Source organism: Channa argus, chromosome 5 (genome assembly GCF_033026475.1).
Source record: "Channa argus isolate prfri chromosome 5, Channa argus male v1.0, whole genome shotgun sequence".
In the NCBI taxonomy this organism is placed as follows: domain Eukaryota; kingdom Metazoa; phylum Chordata; class Actinopteri; order Anabantiformes; family Channidae; genus Channa; species Channa argus.
In genome coordinates, this window is record NC_090201.1 from 17,586,236 (window position 1) to 17,602,040 (window position 15,805).

At 41.8% G+C, this 15,805-nt stretch overlaps 1 protein-coding gene across 1 annotated transcript; it reads right to left on the bottom strand.

Annotated features, from left to right (window-relative positions):
- Positions 1-1,377: 1,377 nt before the first annotated feature.
- Positions 1,378-15,730, bottom strand: LOC137127367 (mucin-2). The gene is made up of 12 exons (XM_067504253.1): positions 15,607-15,730; positions 14,474-14,595; positions 14,023-14,275; positions 4,894-8,574; positions 4,644-4,768; positions 4,392-4,456; positions 4,103-4,305; positions 3,812-3,977; positions 3,524-3,685; positions 3,355-3,425; positions 3,165-3,247; positions 1,378-3,043 (listed from the first exon to the last, which is right to left on the bottom strand). The coding sequence occupies exons 1-12, from the start codon at positions 15,728-15,730 to the stop codon at positions 2,999-3,001; spliced, it is 5,100 nt and encodes a 1,699-aa protein (XP_067360354.1). The 3' UTR covers positions 1,378-2,998.
- Between the last annotated feature and the right edge of the window lie 75 nt (positions 15,731-15,805).

The window sequence follows — 15,805 nt, forward strand, 5'->3', positions numbered from 1 at the left end:
CTCTCAACTCAGCTGTTTGGCCTGTTTTATCACCCACACACCCTCCTGCTGTGCCTTATTGTAACTGGCCTGTATCCAGCGAAAGAAGAGCGACTTACAATGGTCGACTGACAGGTGTACTGCATGTTGCCTTCCTCTTCCTGGTGAATAGAGTTTCCTCCTGCGTAACTGCTCATATGGTCGGTGACAGCCAGCTTTGTGCCCACAGGTTTTAAAGGACTCAACAATGTTGTGTTTTACTCTTGACTCGAGTCCATGTGGTTAGGCATGGAGCCTAAAAAACTGCAAGCTAGAGGTCAAATAATTAAGCTGCAATTACAATATCCACCATAGCTTATAATACAGCAACTCATTTTGCCTTATTCTCTCAAAAGAACAAAAGGCTGCAGATTGAACTATCCGCATGCAAACCTGATTCACTCCTACGTGAGCTGCTAGGTGACAAAGGGTGGTGATTATTGTAGCTAAAGACAGCCTGCTTATTTTATTCTGATGGGGGCAAGAAAGATCCAGTGCAAGGTGAATTACCTGTATGTGGTCTGAGATTAATTTCTAAACAATCTTAAAGCAAAACACATTATTGCACTGCTTTGGCATCAAAGACAGTTATTTTCTCCGAACTTGCTTGGACTCGACCTTAACAATTTTCTTAAATTTTGACTTGACTTCAAGAAACATTTTTTCAGACTTTAAGGCACAAGGGAACGATTCTATGTAAAATGGACTCACTTTAAGTCGCAAACTATTTCTGTCCTCTTCCTTTATTTTCTTAAAGCAACATGAACCCTTTTGTTTCCTAATGTTGCCATTACATTTTGTGTTTTGCTTAGGCAGTGAGGATGTGGAATTCAACACTGTTAATGACTCAGCTACATCAAATATATTTTTGGCCTCAGTTAATTAGTTATGAGTCCTTGGTTGGCACTGATGGATTACCATGTGGACCAAACTATTTTTAATAATTATAATTACAGTGGTTACTGCCTCATTAATTGCTATACAACCTCTACTGATTCATCTGCAGTTTACTTTTTTGTGTCAGACGTTTAACATGTCTTCTGCACTGCACAGATTTGTAGTGTACAAAGATTTAGTGCAAATTACTTCAATCCAACTACAAAGTTAACAAAAAGACTCATATAGATTTGTGTCAGTGTACACAACAAAAGTAAAGACTAAGATTGATGAAATGCAGCTTCTGTCTTCAATAGTATTACATCTATGCAATTACTATTAAAGAACATTGGCATTAAACCAATAGCTCAACAGTTAACCACTTAAAATGGGAGAATGCATAACAAACTATTTCATATATATTTCTGGTAAACTTTTACACATATATATATATATATATATATATATATATATATATAGGGCAGTAAAATATTTAGAACATTTAATTCACACGTGCTATTTTGAGAGTGATTTCTGAAAGTTGCTGTATGCTTGCTTGCACCTATTATGTATAGTATAAATATACTTTATGTTATACCAAGATCATCCTTGTCTGAAAACTGATATACATATGTTAGAGCTGAACATTGTGTATCTTCTCTTGCTCCTGACTGGATTTATTTTTTTGGGGCGGCAGTTTACAGATTCCCACCCTACTGTTCAAAAACATGGACCTACATTGGAAAATCTCAGTGAAAATTTCAATAACATTGTTTGCATTGTGATTTTGTTTTGGCATAACGTTTCTTATCATTTACTGTGAGAGGTGAACAGAGTTGTGAATATTTAACTGTAGCCTAAGTGGAGCTGGTTAAATTTTACTCAGGGCAGAGTACATGGATAGAAAACATAGAACATCATTTAAAGGTAAAGAAAGTAGTCACAGGTGTATTTTCTGTGTTCAGCCTCTAGGTGGAGACAAGAAACCATCAATTGTCCAGGTAAAGGCAAATCCATGAGGTTGAGACTTCTTTGTAGGACCCACGGCAGAGAAGTGAACAATGATTTTCAGATGCAGTGGCATAAAATGATGTCAGATGTCACTTTTGTCAGACTGGCAGGGACAATATTCCCAGCCCTTACAGTTCGAGTATTTTCTGATCACTCTCATCTTCCCTAAATATTACAATAACATATATATTCGTTATATTCCCTTGGGCTTTATTCATTTATCCATCCTCCTCTCTGCTGAAAAGGCCAAACATAAATAAAATGAGTGCGTGTCTGCCATCTAGTGACAAAATAATGTATTGATTCACCTGCAGCCATTACTTTCTAATGGGAATAATGAAGATCATTTACACTATTCAAGACAAATAACAGAAACCCCACATTAAACTGCACAACAAAGGGGACGTGCCATATTGCCTATTGTACTAACTGCCAAAAATTGTTATTCCACAACCTTAAATGATTAGAAAGATGGATTATGTAACGGTTATTTATGTAAGAAGTTGTACCACCTCATCTGTTAAAAAACATGCCAAAAATAACATGTCCAAAAGGAAAATGTTTTATTCTCCAGTTAATTGGATGACAGTTATGACCCCTGGTTTCAATCATTCAAGAAATATTTTATATATATTTAAATGAAAATATATAGAGAGATACATATATAGATATCTATATTTGTGTGTGTGTATTAGTAGTATTTATTCACTCCTCAAAATGGCAACAGCTTGACACTTCTCCTAGAGCTAAAACTAGCACCAATGTTTTCTTTCAGTCTAGATAGATAGATTTACAGCCTTCTCTCCTCTCCTCTTAAAATATATATTTTTTAACTTGTGATTCTCAATATTGCAGGAAACTGAAAAAATAAATAACTCTTAACAGGTAGAAGCCTACATCTATATCCATGTTCATTTTGGTTCATGCAAAGGTACTGTAAATTACATTTATTATAAATAAAATCATAAACATATAACAACAAATAGTAGTGCATTTCATCTGCAGTGTTGATAGTTCATACAGCAATGCAATATCTTTTACAGTTAGGATAAAAAACACTCAAATTAAAACAAAATTCTCTAAATTGTAGCCTTCAAGAACGGTTGGTGTTTAAAACCTCAGGATGTCTTGCTGTGGTCTGGAGAAACACAAGGACAGCATATTAATACCACTATACTAACTGCAGTATAAACTTACATTTATCTGCCAGTACTATTAGTTATAGTTATTCATCATACAAATATAATAAACAAGAATACCGGTATTTGGGTGTGAACACTTTCTAGATTTGGGCTAGAAATGTTTGATGAGTACGTTCCTGCCAATCCCAAGTTGTGATCTCCTAGGCATATGATAAAAATAAAATGTTTAAAATTGTTTAAAATTACTTCCTAAAAATTACTTCCTAAAGTAAATCTTAAACATTTTAAAGTAAAAAAAAAAAAATACCAGCATAAGAGAAGTCAAAGAAGTCCTCCTCAAAAGCGGACAGTTTTCTGTTATAGGAGTTCCTCCTTCTCCTTAAGTAGAGAGATTGGTTCATTAGTTTAACATAAAAAATGTTTCTTCTATTGCATATTATGAGACAAGAAAATACATCTGAGGCATCATAACCCACCAAACACCCGTATATTTCTTTTTGACAATGACAGCAAGGACAATAATCAAGAGCAGAAATGTGCCAGCCAGTGATCCAAACAGTGCTGCATAAAAACCTGGACCCCTACGAAAAAATTCACACTGTGGACCATAAAACTGCTCCAGGCTAGACTCGAAGCACCTAGGTTAAAAGACCACAGGATTAAAAAGCATTAATACATTTTATATTACACGATACGATACAATACATTTTATATTACAAACATGTTTGTAATATTAACATTAAAGTAAAATAGATTTTGCTTACTCGCAAGTAGGCCCTTTGTAAATATCATTGCGACATTGTCCATGCTGATGACAGTAATCCGGATTTGTTTTACAAGGTCCAACACACTCCCACTCACCATTGCCAATCACTGCAGTGTAATTAGCAAACCGACTGCAGTTAACATAGGGCTCCAGCTCTGTGATATCTAAATGATAAACAAAAAAAAAAGTGGTGATACAGTTTTCATTTTTTCCAAATGCAATAATACAACTTGAACAAATGAACAATGAACAAAGGAACAACAGCTATAAGTACACTTAGTGCACTTACTGGTAATAACAGGTGGTTGGAAGGTGAGTTTGTTTAATGTCACTATGCTATTATTAAAGGCTCTGGAAATTATATTGAGGTTATTTGTGTCATTCAGGATAGAAGTCAATAGTCCATCAAGCTTAGTGTTGACAAACTGGATCTGAGTTTCATTGTTTGGATAGCTGTACTCTGCCACACTCTCTGCAACAACACTTCCTTCCCTACAATAAAAAAAGCAGAAATATATCACTAAATTAAAATAGCTTGTGGTTATTAAAAGTAATTTTAATTCAGTAAAGAAACCTACGATAACTTGATGACTAGCACGTTTTTAAAATTTTCTGAGTCTGCTTCTTTGCATAGGGCTGTAAGCTGGAAAACAAGACAGATGTTATTAAAGCACAGTTATGGCAACAAATCAACATGTAATTGATGCTAAAAACTGTAGGTCTGCATCTTAATTCTATTTCCTGATGTTAATTAGCATCTTCTAAGGCTTGAGAATTTTATATGAAATCAGATCAGTTAAATCATGCAACAATGAAGCAAAATCTGGTACCTGTTTTACTAATGTGTTGATGAATTGTAATGACTGATTTGATTTTAAATTGTTAAAAGCAGGCTGGAAAGGTATTTCAATTTCCAAAGTAAAGTTGGCTTTTCGAGTTGGTATTGCTCCAGAATCTGCGAAAACATCATTACATCATTACACATCATACAGACAATCGAAACTTGAAATGAAATTCTATTCCAATGTTTTCAAAATTAATGAAAATTAAATTTGTGTAAGGATGCAAAATAAAATTCACCAATATGAGGAGAAGTGTCATTTTCTCCAAAAGAGCAGACATCTCCAAACACAAAGTCTTGACAGTGGCAGTGACATCGTCCCAGTGTGGAGTTGAATCTACAGTTGCCCCCGATACACTGACAGTCCTCATCTGCACACTGGAAAGTTGTGAGTGGTGTTGTCACAGTGAGAGTAGCATTTGTAAGAGGGAACAGGGTAGATGTTGAATGCTTGATTGTTGTAACGGTTTTTGTGCTGATTATTTCTGCTGATGTGAAATCCTTTGAGGTTGGAGCAGTTGATGAAAGTGTTGGTGGCCTATTGGTGGTATTTGCTGTTGCAGTAGGTTGTATCAAAGGTGGTACGCTGGGAGAGGTTGAGTAAGTTGGATGATTTGTAGGTGTAGTATTTGACTTTGTGGTTCCAGTAGGTGTAAGTGAGAAGGTCGGTCTCACCAAATTAGATGTGATAGTTGAGCTGACCGTTGCTGTTGCAGTTTCTGGTGGATGGTGTGAAGTTGTGGTTAATGATGTGGAAGACTTAGTTATTGGATGTGATATGGATAGAACTGATGTAGAAAAAGCTGTATTGGTTAATGGAAAAAGTGATGGTTTATTTGATGCATGTGACAATGTAGAGTCACGTATGGCAGTGGACGTTGAGGGTAAAGGGGCCTCTGACTCACGGGTTTCTTTTGTAGTTCTGCTGTTTTGAATAGATGATGTTTTTAAAGAACCTGAATATGTGGAAGTTGGTGACTGTGCTGTTGAATTGAGTGTAAATGTCCTTGTTGGAGTTTCATTAAAGCTTGTAGTTACTGTTGTTGCACGAGATGTAGATTCCTCACTGGCAGTGGAAGTGACTGGGTGTGGTGACAATGTTTTTGACTTGCTTGTCGTGGTGAGTGGCCTTGTCTGAGTTTCAGTAGATAATGCAGAGGGTGATGAGGGCTGGTTGGACTCACTGGTCAATGTAATGGCCCTACTTTCTTTTGAAATGGTGGGCTCTGCTGTAGAGTGTGGTTTCAAGCTTGCTGCTATTGTTCTTGTCTGTGATGTTGCTTCCCTTGTGGAAATAGTAGCAGACAACTGTGAAACTGTGGATTCCTCACTGGCAGTGGAAGTGACTGGGTGTGGTGACAATGTTTTTAACTTGCTTGTCGTGGTGAGTGGCCTTGTCTGAGTTTCAGTAGATAATGCAGAAGATGATGAGGGATGGTTGGATTCACTAGTCAGGGTAACGGCCCTAGTCTCATTTGAAATGGTGGGCTCTGTTGTAGAGTGTGGTTTCAAGCTTGCTGTTATTGTTCTTGTCTGTGATGTTGCTTCCCTTGTGGAAATAGTAGCAGACAACTGTGAAACTGTAGATTCCTCACTGGCAGTGGAAGTGACTGGGTGTGGTGACACTGTTGTTGACTTGCTTGTCGTGGTGAGTGGCCTTGTCTGAGTTTCAGTAGATAATGCAGAGGATGATGAAGGATGTTTGGACTCACTGGTCAGGGTAACGGCCCTAGTCTCTTTTAAAATGGTGGGCTCTGCTGTAGAGTGTGGTTTCAAGCTTGCTGTTATTGTTCTTGTCTGTGATGTTGCTTCTTTTGTGGGAACAGTAGCAGACAACTGTGAAACTGTGGATTCCTCAATGGCAGTGGAATTGACTGGCTGTGGTGACACTGTTGTTGACTTCCTTGTCGTGGTGAGTGGCCTTGTCTGAGTTTCAGTAGATAAAGCAGAGGATGATGAGGGATGTTTGGACTCACTGGTTAATGTAATGGCCCTAGATTCTTTTGAAATGGTGGGCTCTGCTGTAGAGTGTGGTTTCAAGCTTGCTGTTATTGTTCTTGTATGTGATGTTGCTTCCCTTGTGGAAATAGTAGCAGACAACTGTGAAACTGTAGATTCCTCACTGGCAGTGGAAGTGACTGGGTGTGGTGACACTGTTGTTGACTTGCTTGTCGTGGTGATTGGCCTTGTCTGAGTTTCAGTAGATAATGCAGAGGATGATGAAGGATGTTTGGACTCACTGGTCAGGGTAACAGCCCTAGTCTCTTTTGAAATGGTGGGCTCTGCTGTAGAGTGTGGTTTCAAGCTTGCTGTTATTGTTCTTGTCTGTGATGTTGTTTCTTTTGTGGGAACAGTAGCAGACAACTGTGAAACTGTGGATTCTTCACTGGCAGTGGAAGTGACTGGGTGTGGTGACAATGTTGTTGACTTGCTTGTCGTGGTGATTGGCCTTGTCTGAGTTTCAGTAGATAATGCAGAAGATGATGAGGGATGGTCGGATTTACTGGTCAATGTAATGGCACTAGTCTCTTTTGAAATGGTGGGCTCTGCTGCAGAGTGTGGTTTCAAGCTTGCTGTTATTGTTCTTGTCTGTGATGTTGCTTCCCTTGTGGAAATAGTAGCAGACAACTGTGAAACTGTAGATTCCTCACTGGCAGTGGAAGTGACTGGGTGTGGTGACACTGTTGTTGACTTGCTTGTCGTGGTGAGTGGCCTTGTCTGAGTTTCAGTAGATAATGCAGAGGATGATGAAGGATGTTTGGACTCACTGGTCAGGGTAACGGCCCTAGTCTCTTTTAAAATGGTGGGCTCTGCTGTAGAGTGTGGTTTCAAGCTTGCTGTTATTGTTCTTGTCTGTGATGTTGCTTCTTTTGTGGGAACAGTAGCAGACAACTGTGAAACTGTGGATTCCTCAATGGCAGTGGAATTGACAGGCTGTGGTGACACTGTTGTTGACTTGCTTGTCGTGGTGAGTGGCCTTGTCTGAGTTTCAGTAGATAAAGCAGAGGATGATGAGGGATGTTTGGACTCACTGGTTAATGTAATGGCCCTAGGTTCTTTTGAAATGGTGGGCTCTGCTGTAGAGTGTGGTTTCAAGCTTGCTGTTATTGTTCTTGTATGTGATGTTGCTTCCCTTGTGGAAATAGTAGCAGACAACTGTGAAACTGTAGATTCCTCACTGGCAGTGGAAGTGACTGGGTGTGGTGACACTGTTGTTGACTTGCTTGTCGTGGTGATTGGCCTTGTCTGAGTTTCAGTAGATAATGCAGAGGATGATGAAGGATGTTTGGACTCACTGGTCAGGGTAACAGCCCTAGTCTCTTTTGAAATGGTGGGCTCTGCTGTAGAGTGTGGTTTCAAGCTTGCTGTTATTGTTCTTGTCTGTGATGTTGTTTCTTTTGTGGGAACAGTAGCAGACAACTGTGAAACTGTGGATTCTTCACTGGCAGTGGAAGTGACTGGGTGTGGTGACAATGTTGTTGACTTGCTTGTCGTGGTGATTGGCCTTGTCTGAGTTTCAGTAGATAATGCAGAAGATGATGAGGGATGGTCGGATTTACTGGTCAATGTAATGGCACTAGTCTCTTTTGAAATGGTGGGCTCTGCTGTAGAGTGTGGTTTCAAGCTTGCTGTTATTGTTCTTGTCTGTGATGTTGTTTCTTTTGTGGGAACAGTAGCAGACAACTGTGAAACTGTAGATTCCTCACTGGCAGTGGAAGTGACTGGGTGTGGTGACAATGTTTTTAACTTGCTTGTCGTGGTGAGTGGCCTTGTCTGAGTTTCAGTAGATAATGCAGAAGATGATGAGGGATGGTTGGATTCACTAGTCAGGGTAACGGCCCTAGTCTCATTTGAAATGGTGGGCTTTGTTGTAGAGTGTGGTTTCAAGCTTGCTGTTATTGTTCTTGTCTGTGATGTTGCTTCCCTTGTGGAAATAGTAGCAGACAACTGTGAAACTGTAGATTCCTCACTGGCAGTGGAAGTGACTGGGTGTGGTGACACTGTTGTTGACTTGCTTGTCGTGGTGAGTGGCCTTGTCTGAGTTTCAGTAGATAATGCAGAGGATGATGAAGGATGTTTGGACTCACTGGTCAGGGTAACGGCCCTAGTCTCTTTTAAAATGGTGGGCTCTGCTGTAGAGTGTGGTTTCAAGCTTGCTGTTATTGTTCTTGTCTGTGATGTTGCTTCTTTTGTGGGAACAGTAGCAGACAACTGTGAAACTGTGGATTCCTCAATGGCAGTGGAATTGACTGGCTGTGGTGACACTGTTGTTGACTTGCTTGTCGTGGTGAGTGGCCTTGTCTGAGTTTCAGTAGATAAAGCAGAGGATGATGAGGGATGTTTGGACTCACTGGTTAATGTAATGGCCCTAGATTCTTTTGAAATGGTGGGCTCTGCTGTAGAGTGTGGTTTCAAGCTTGCTGTTATTGTTCTTGTATGTGATGTTGCTTCCCTTGTGGAAATAGTAGCAGACAACTGTGAAACTGTAGATTCCTCACTGGCAGTGGAAGTGACTGGGTGTGGTGACACTGTTGTTGACTTGCTTGTCGTGGTGATTGGCCTTGTCTGAGTTTCAGTAGATAATGCAGAGGATGATGAAGGATGTTTGGACTCACTGGTCAGGGTAACAGCCCTAGTCTCTTTTGAAATGGTGGGCTCTGCTGTAGAGTGTGGTTTCAAGCTTGCTGTTATTGTTCTTGTCTGTGATGTTGTTTCTTTTGTGGGAACAGTAGCAGACAACTGTGAAACTGTGGATTCTTCACTGGCAGTGGAAGTGACTGGGTGTGGTGACAATGTTTTTAACTTGCCTCTCGTGGTGAGTGGCCTTGTCTGAGTTTCAGTAGATAATGCAGAAGATGATGAGGGATGGTTGGATTCACTGGTCAATGTAATGGCCCTAGTTTCTTTTGAAATGGTGGGCTCTGCTGTAGAGTGTGGTTTCAAGCTTGCTGTTATTGTTCTTGTCTGTGATGTTGCTTCCCTTGTGGGAACAGTAACAGACAACTGTGAAACTGTAGATTCCTCACTGGCAGTGGAAGTGACTGGGTGTAGTGACACTGTTGTTGACTTGCTTGTCGTGGTGAGTGGCCTTGTCTGAGTTTCAGTAGATAATGCAGAGGATGATGAAGGATGTTTGGACTGACTGGTCAGGGTAACGGCCGTAGTCTCTTTTGAAATGGTAGGCTCTGCTGTAGAGTGTGGTTTCAAGCTTGCTGTTATTGTTCTTGTCTGTGATGTTGCTTCTTTTGTGGGAACAGTAGCAGACAACTGTGAAACTGTAGATTCCTCAATGGCAGTGGAAGTGACTGGCTGTGGTGATACTGTTGTTGACTTGCTTGTCGTGGTGAGTGGCCTTGTCTGAGTTTCAGTAGATAATGCAGGGGATGATGAGGGATGTTTGGACTCACTGGTTAATGTAATGGCCCTAGTTTCTTTTGAAATGGTGGGCTCTGCTGTAGAGTGTGGTTTCAAGCTTGGTGTTATTGTTCTTGTCTGTGATGTTGCTTCTTTTGTGGGAACAGTAGCAGACAACTGTGAAACTGTGGATTCTTCAATGGCAGTGGAAGTGACTGGCTGTGGTGATACTGTTGTTGACTTGCTTGTCGTGGTGAGTGGCCTTGTCTGAGTTTCAATAGATAATGCAGAGGATGATGAGGGATGTTTGGACTCACTGGTTAATGTAATGGCCCTAGTTTCTTTTGAAATGGTGGGCTCTGCTGTAGAGTGTGGTTTCAAGCTTGGTGTTATTGTTCTTGTCTGTGATGTTGCTTCTTTTGTGGGAACAGTAGCAGACAACTGTGAAACTGTGGATTCTTCAATGGCAGTTGAAGTGACTGGCTGTGGTGATACTGTTGTTGACTTGCTTGTCGTGGTGAGTGGCCTTGTCTGAGTTTCAGTAGATAATGCAGGGGATGATGAGGGATGTTTGGACTCACTGGTTAATGTAATGGCCCTAGTTTCTTTTGAAATGGTGGGCTCTGCTGTAGAGTGTGGTTTCAAGCTTGCTGTTATTGTTCTTGTCTGTGATGTTGCTTCTTTTGCGGGAACAGTAGCAGACATCTGTGAAAATGTAGATGCCTCACTGGCAGCGGAAGTGACTGGGTGTGGTGACAATGTTTTTAACTTGCTTGTCGTGGTGATTGGCCTTGTCTGAGTTTCAGTAGATAATGCAGAAGATGATGAAGGATGATTGGACTCACTGGTCAGGGTAACGGCCCTAGTCTCTTTTGAAATGGTGGGCTCTGCTGTAGAGTGTGGTTTCAAGCTTGCTGTTATTGTTCTTGTCTGTGATGTTGCTTCCCTTGTGGGAACAGTAACAGACAACTGTGAAACTGTAGATTCCTCACTGGCAGTGGAAGTGACTGGGTGTGGTGACACTGTTGTTGACTTGCTTGTCGTGGTGAGTGGCCTTGTCTGAGTTTCAGTAGATAATGCAGAGGATGATGAAGGATGTATGGACTCACTGGTCAGGGTAACGGCCCTAGTCTCTTTTGAAATGGTGGGCTCTGCTGTAGAGTGTGGTTTCAAGCTTGCTGTTATTGTTCTTGTCTGTGATGTTGTTTCTTTTGTGGGAACAGTAGCAGACAACTGTGAAACTGTAGATTCCTCACTGGCAGTGGAAGTGACTGGCTGTGGTGACACTGTTGTTGACTTGCTTATCGTGGTGACTGGCCCTGTCTGAGTTTCAGTAGATAATGCAGAAGATGATGAGGGATGGTCGGATTTACTGGTCAATGTAATGGCCCTAGTCTCTTTTGAAATGGTGGGCTCTGCTGTAGAGTGTGGTTTCAAGCTTGCTGTTATTGTTCTTGTCTGTGATGTTGCTTCCCTTGTGGGAACAATAACAGACAACTGTGAAACTGTAGATTCCTCACTGGCAGTGGAAGTGACTGGGTGTAGTGACACTGTTGTTGACTTGCTTGTCGTGGTGAGTGGCCTTGTCTGAGTTTCAGTAGATAATGCAAAGGATGATGAAGGATGTTTGGACTCACTGGTCAGCGTAACGGCCGTAGTCTCTTTTGAAATGGTGGGCTCTGCTGTAGAGTGTGGTTTCAAGCTTGCTGTTATTGTTCTTGTCTTTGATGTTGCTTCTTTTGTGGGAACAGTAGCAGACAACTGTGAAACTGTGGATTCTTCAATGGCAGTGGAAGTGACTGGCTGTGGTGATACTGTTGTTGACTTGCTTGTCGTGGTGAGTGGCCTTGTCTGAGTTTCAGTAGATACTGCAGGGGATGATGAGGGATGTTTGGACTCACTGGTTAATGTAATGGCCCTAGTTTCTTTTGAAATGGTGGGCTCTGCTGTAGAGTGTGGTTTCAAGCTTGGTGTTATTGTTCTTGTCTGTGATGTTGCTTCTTTTGTGGGAACAGTAGCAGACAACTGTGAAACTGTGGATTCTTCAATGGCAGTGGAAGTGACTGGCTGTGGTGATACTGTAGTTGACTTGCTTGTCGTGGTGAGTGGCCTTGTCTGAGTTTCAGTAGATAATGCAGAGAATGATGAGGGATGTTTGGACTCACTGGTTAATGTAATGGCCCTTGTTTCTTTTGAAATGGTGGGCTCTGCTGTAGAGTGTGGTTTCAAGCTTGCTGTTATTGTTCTTGTCTGTGATGTTGCTTCTTTTGCGGGAACAGTAGCAGACATCTGTGAAAATGTAGATGCCTCACTGGCAGCGGAAGTGACTGGGTGTGGTGACAATGTTTTTAACTTGCTTGTCGTGGTGATTGGCCTTGTCTGAGTTTCAGTAGATAATGCAGAAGATGATGAGGGATGGTCGGATTTACTGGTCAATGTAATGGCCCTAGTCTCTTTTGAAATGGTGGGCTCTGCTGTAGAGTGTGGTTTCAAGCTTGCTGTTATTGTTCTTGTCTGTGATGTTGCTTCCCTTGTGGAAATAGTAGCAGACAACTGTGAAACTGTGGATTCCTCAATGGCAGTGGAAGTGACTGGCTGTGGTGATACTGTTGTTGACTTGCTTGTCGTGGTGAGTGGCCTTGTCTGAGTTTCAGTAGATAATGCAGAGGATGATGAGGGATGTTTGGACTCACTGGTTAATATAATGGCCCTAGTTTCTTTTGAAATGGTGGGCTCTGCTGTAGAGTGTGGTTTCAAGCTTGCTGTTATTGTTCTTGTCTGTGATGTTGCTTCCCTTGTGGGAACAGTAACAGACAACTGTGAAACTGTAGATGCCTCACTGGCAGCGGAAGTGACTGGGTGTGGTGACAATGTTTTTAACTTGCTTGTCGTGGTGAGTGGCCTTGTCTGAGTTTCAGTAGATAATGCAGAAGATGATGAGGGATGGTCGGATTTACTGGTCAATGTAATGGCCCTAGTCTCTTTTGAAATGGTGGGCTCTGCTGTAGAGTGTGGTTTCAAGCTTGCTGTTATTGTTATTGTCTGTGATGTTGCTTCCCTTGTGGAAATAGTAGCAGACAACTGTGAAACTGTGGATTCCTCAATGGCAGTGGAAGTGACTGGCTGTGGTGATACTGTTGTTGACTTGCTTGTCGTGGTGAGTGGCCTTGTCTGAGTTTCAGTAGATAATGCAGAAGATGATGAAGGATGTTTGGACTCACTGGTCAGGGTAACGGCCCTAGTCTCTTTTGAAATGGTGGGCTCTGCTGTAGAGTATGGTTTCAAGCTTGCTGTTATTGTTCTTGTCTGTGATGTTGCTTCTTTTGTGGGAACAGTAGCAGACAACTGTGAAACTGTGGATTCTTCAATGGCAGTGGAAGTGACTGGCTGTGGTGATACTGTTGTTGACTTGCTTGTCGTGGTGAGTGGCCTTGTCTGAGTTTCAGTAGATACTGCAGAAGATGATGAGGGATGGACGGATTTACTGGTCAATGTAATGGCCCTAGTCTCTTTTGAAATGGTGGGTTCTGCTGTAGAGTGTGGTTTCAAGCTTGCTGTTATTGTTCTTGTCTGTGATGTTGCTTCTTTTGTGGGAACAGTAGCAGACAACTGTGAAACTGTAGATTCCTCAATGGCAGTGGAAGTGACTGGCTGTGGTGACACTGTTGTTGACTTGCTTGTCGTGGTGAGTGGCCGTGTCTGAGTTTCAGTAGATAATGCAGAGGATGATGAGGGATGTTTGGACTCACTGGTTAATGTAATGGCCCTATTTTCTTTTGAAATGGTGGGCTCTGCTGTAGAGTGTGGTTTCAAGCTTGCTGTTATTGTTCTTGTCTGTGATGTTGCTTCTTTTGTGGGAACAGTAGCAGACAACTGTGAAACTGTGGATTCTTCAATGGCAGTGGAAGTGACTGGCTGTGGTGATACTGTTGTTGACTTGCTTGTCGTGGTGAGTGGCCTTGTCTGAGTTTCAGTAGATACTGCAGGGGATGATGAGGGATGATTGGACTCACTGGTTAATGTAATGGCCCTAGTTTCTTTTGAAATGGTGGGCTCTGCTGTAGAGTGTGGTTTCAATCTTGGTGTTATTGTTCTTGTCTGTGATGTTGCTTCTTTTGTGGGAACAGTAGCAGACAACTGTGAAACTGTCGATTCTTCAATGGCAGTGGAAGTGACTGGCTCTGGTGATACTGTAGTTGACTTGCTTGTCGTGGTGAGTGGCCTTGTCTGAGTTTCAGTAGATAATGCAGGAAATGATGAGGGATGTTTGGACTCACTGGTTAATGTAATGGCCCTAGTTTCTTTTGAAATGGTGGGGTCTGCTGTAGAGTGTGGTTTCAAGCTTGCTGTTATTGTTCTTGTCTGTGATGTTGTTTCTTTTGTGGGAACAGTAGCAGACAACTGTGAAACTGTGGATTCTTCACTGGCAGTGGAAGTGACTGGGTGTGGTGACAATGTTTTTAACTTGCTTGTCGTGGTGAGTGGCCTTGTCTGTGTTTCAGTAGATAATGCAGAAGATGATGAGGGATGTTTGGACTCACTGGTCAATGTATTGGCCCTAGTTTCTTTTGAAATGGTGGGCTCTGCTGTAGAGTGTGGTTTCAAGCTTGCTGTTATTGTTCTTGTCTGTGATGTTGCTTCCCTTGTGGGAACAATAACAGACAACTGTGAAACTGTAGATTCCTCACTGGCAGTGGAAGTGACTGGGTGTAGTGACACTGTTGTTGACTTGCTTGTCATGGTGAGTGGCCTTGTCTGAGTTTCAGTAGATAATGCAGAGGATGATGAAGGATGTTTGGACTCACTGGTCAGGGTAACGGCCGTAGTCTCTTTTGAAATGGTGGGCTCTGCTGTAGAGTGTGGTTTCAAGCTTGGTGTTATTGTTCTTGTCTGTGATGTTGCTTCTTTTGTGGGAACAGTAGCAGACAACTGTGAAACTGTGGATTCTTCAATGGCAGTGGAAGTGACTGGCTGTGGTGATACTGTTGTTGACTTGCTTGTCGTGGTGAGTGGCCTTTTCTGAGTTTCAGTAGATACTGCAGGGGATGATGAGGGATGTTTGGACTCACTGGTTAATGTAATGGCCCTAGTTTCTTTTGAAATGGTGGGCTCTGCTGTAGAGTGTGGTTTCAAGCTTGGTGTTATTGTTCTTGTCTGTGATGTTGCTTCTTTTGTGGGAACAGTAGCAGACAACTGTGAAACTGTGGATTCTTCAATGGCAGTGGAAGTGACTGGCTGTGGTGATACTGTTGTTGACTTGCTTGTCGTGGTGAGTGGCCTTGTCTGAGTTTCAGTAGATAATGCAGGGGATGATGAGGGATGTTTGGACTCACTGGTTAATGTAATGGCCCTAGTTTCTTTTGAAATGGTGGGCTCTGCTGTAGAGTGTGGTTTCAAGCTTGGTGTTATTGTTCTTGTCTGTGATGTTGCTTCTTTTGTGGGAACAGTAGCAGACAACTGTGAAACTGTGGATTCTTCAATGGCAGTGGAAGTGACTGGCTGTGGTGATACTGTTGTTGACTTGCTTGTCGTGGTGAGTGGCCTTGTCTGAGTTTCAATAGATAATGCAGAGAATGATGAGGGATGTTTGGACTCACTGGTTAATGTAATGGCCCTAGTTTCTTTTGAAATGGTGGGCTCTGCTGTAGAGTGTGGTTTCAAGCTTGGTGTTATTGTTCTTGTCTGTGATGTTGCTTCTTTTGCGGGAACAGTAGCAGACATCTGTGAAAATGTAGATGCCTCACTGGCAGCGGAAGTGACTGGGTGTGGTGACAATGTTTTTAACTTGCTTGTCGT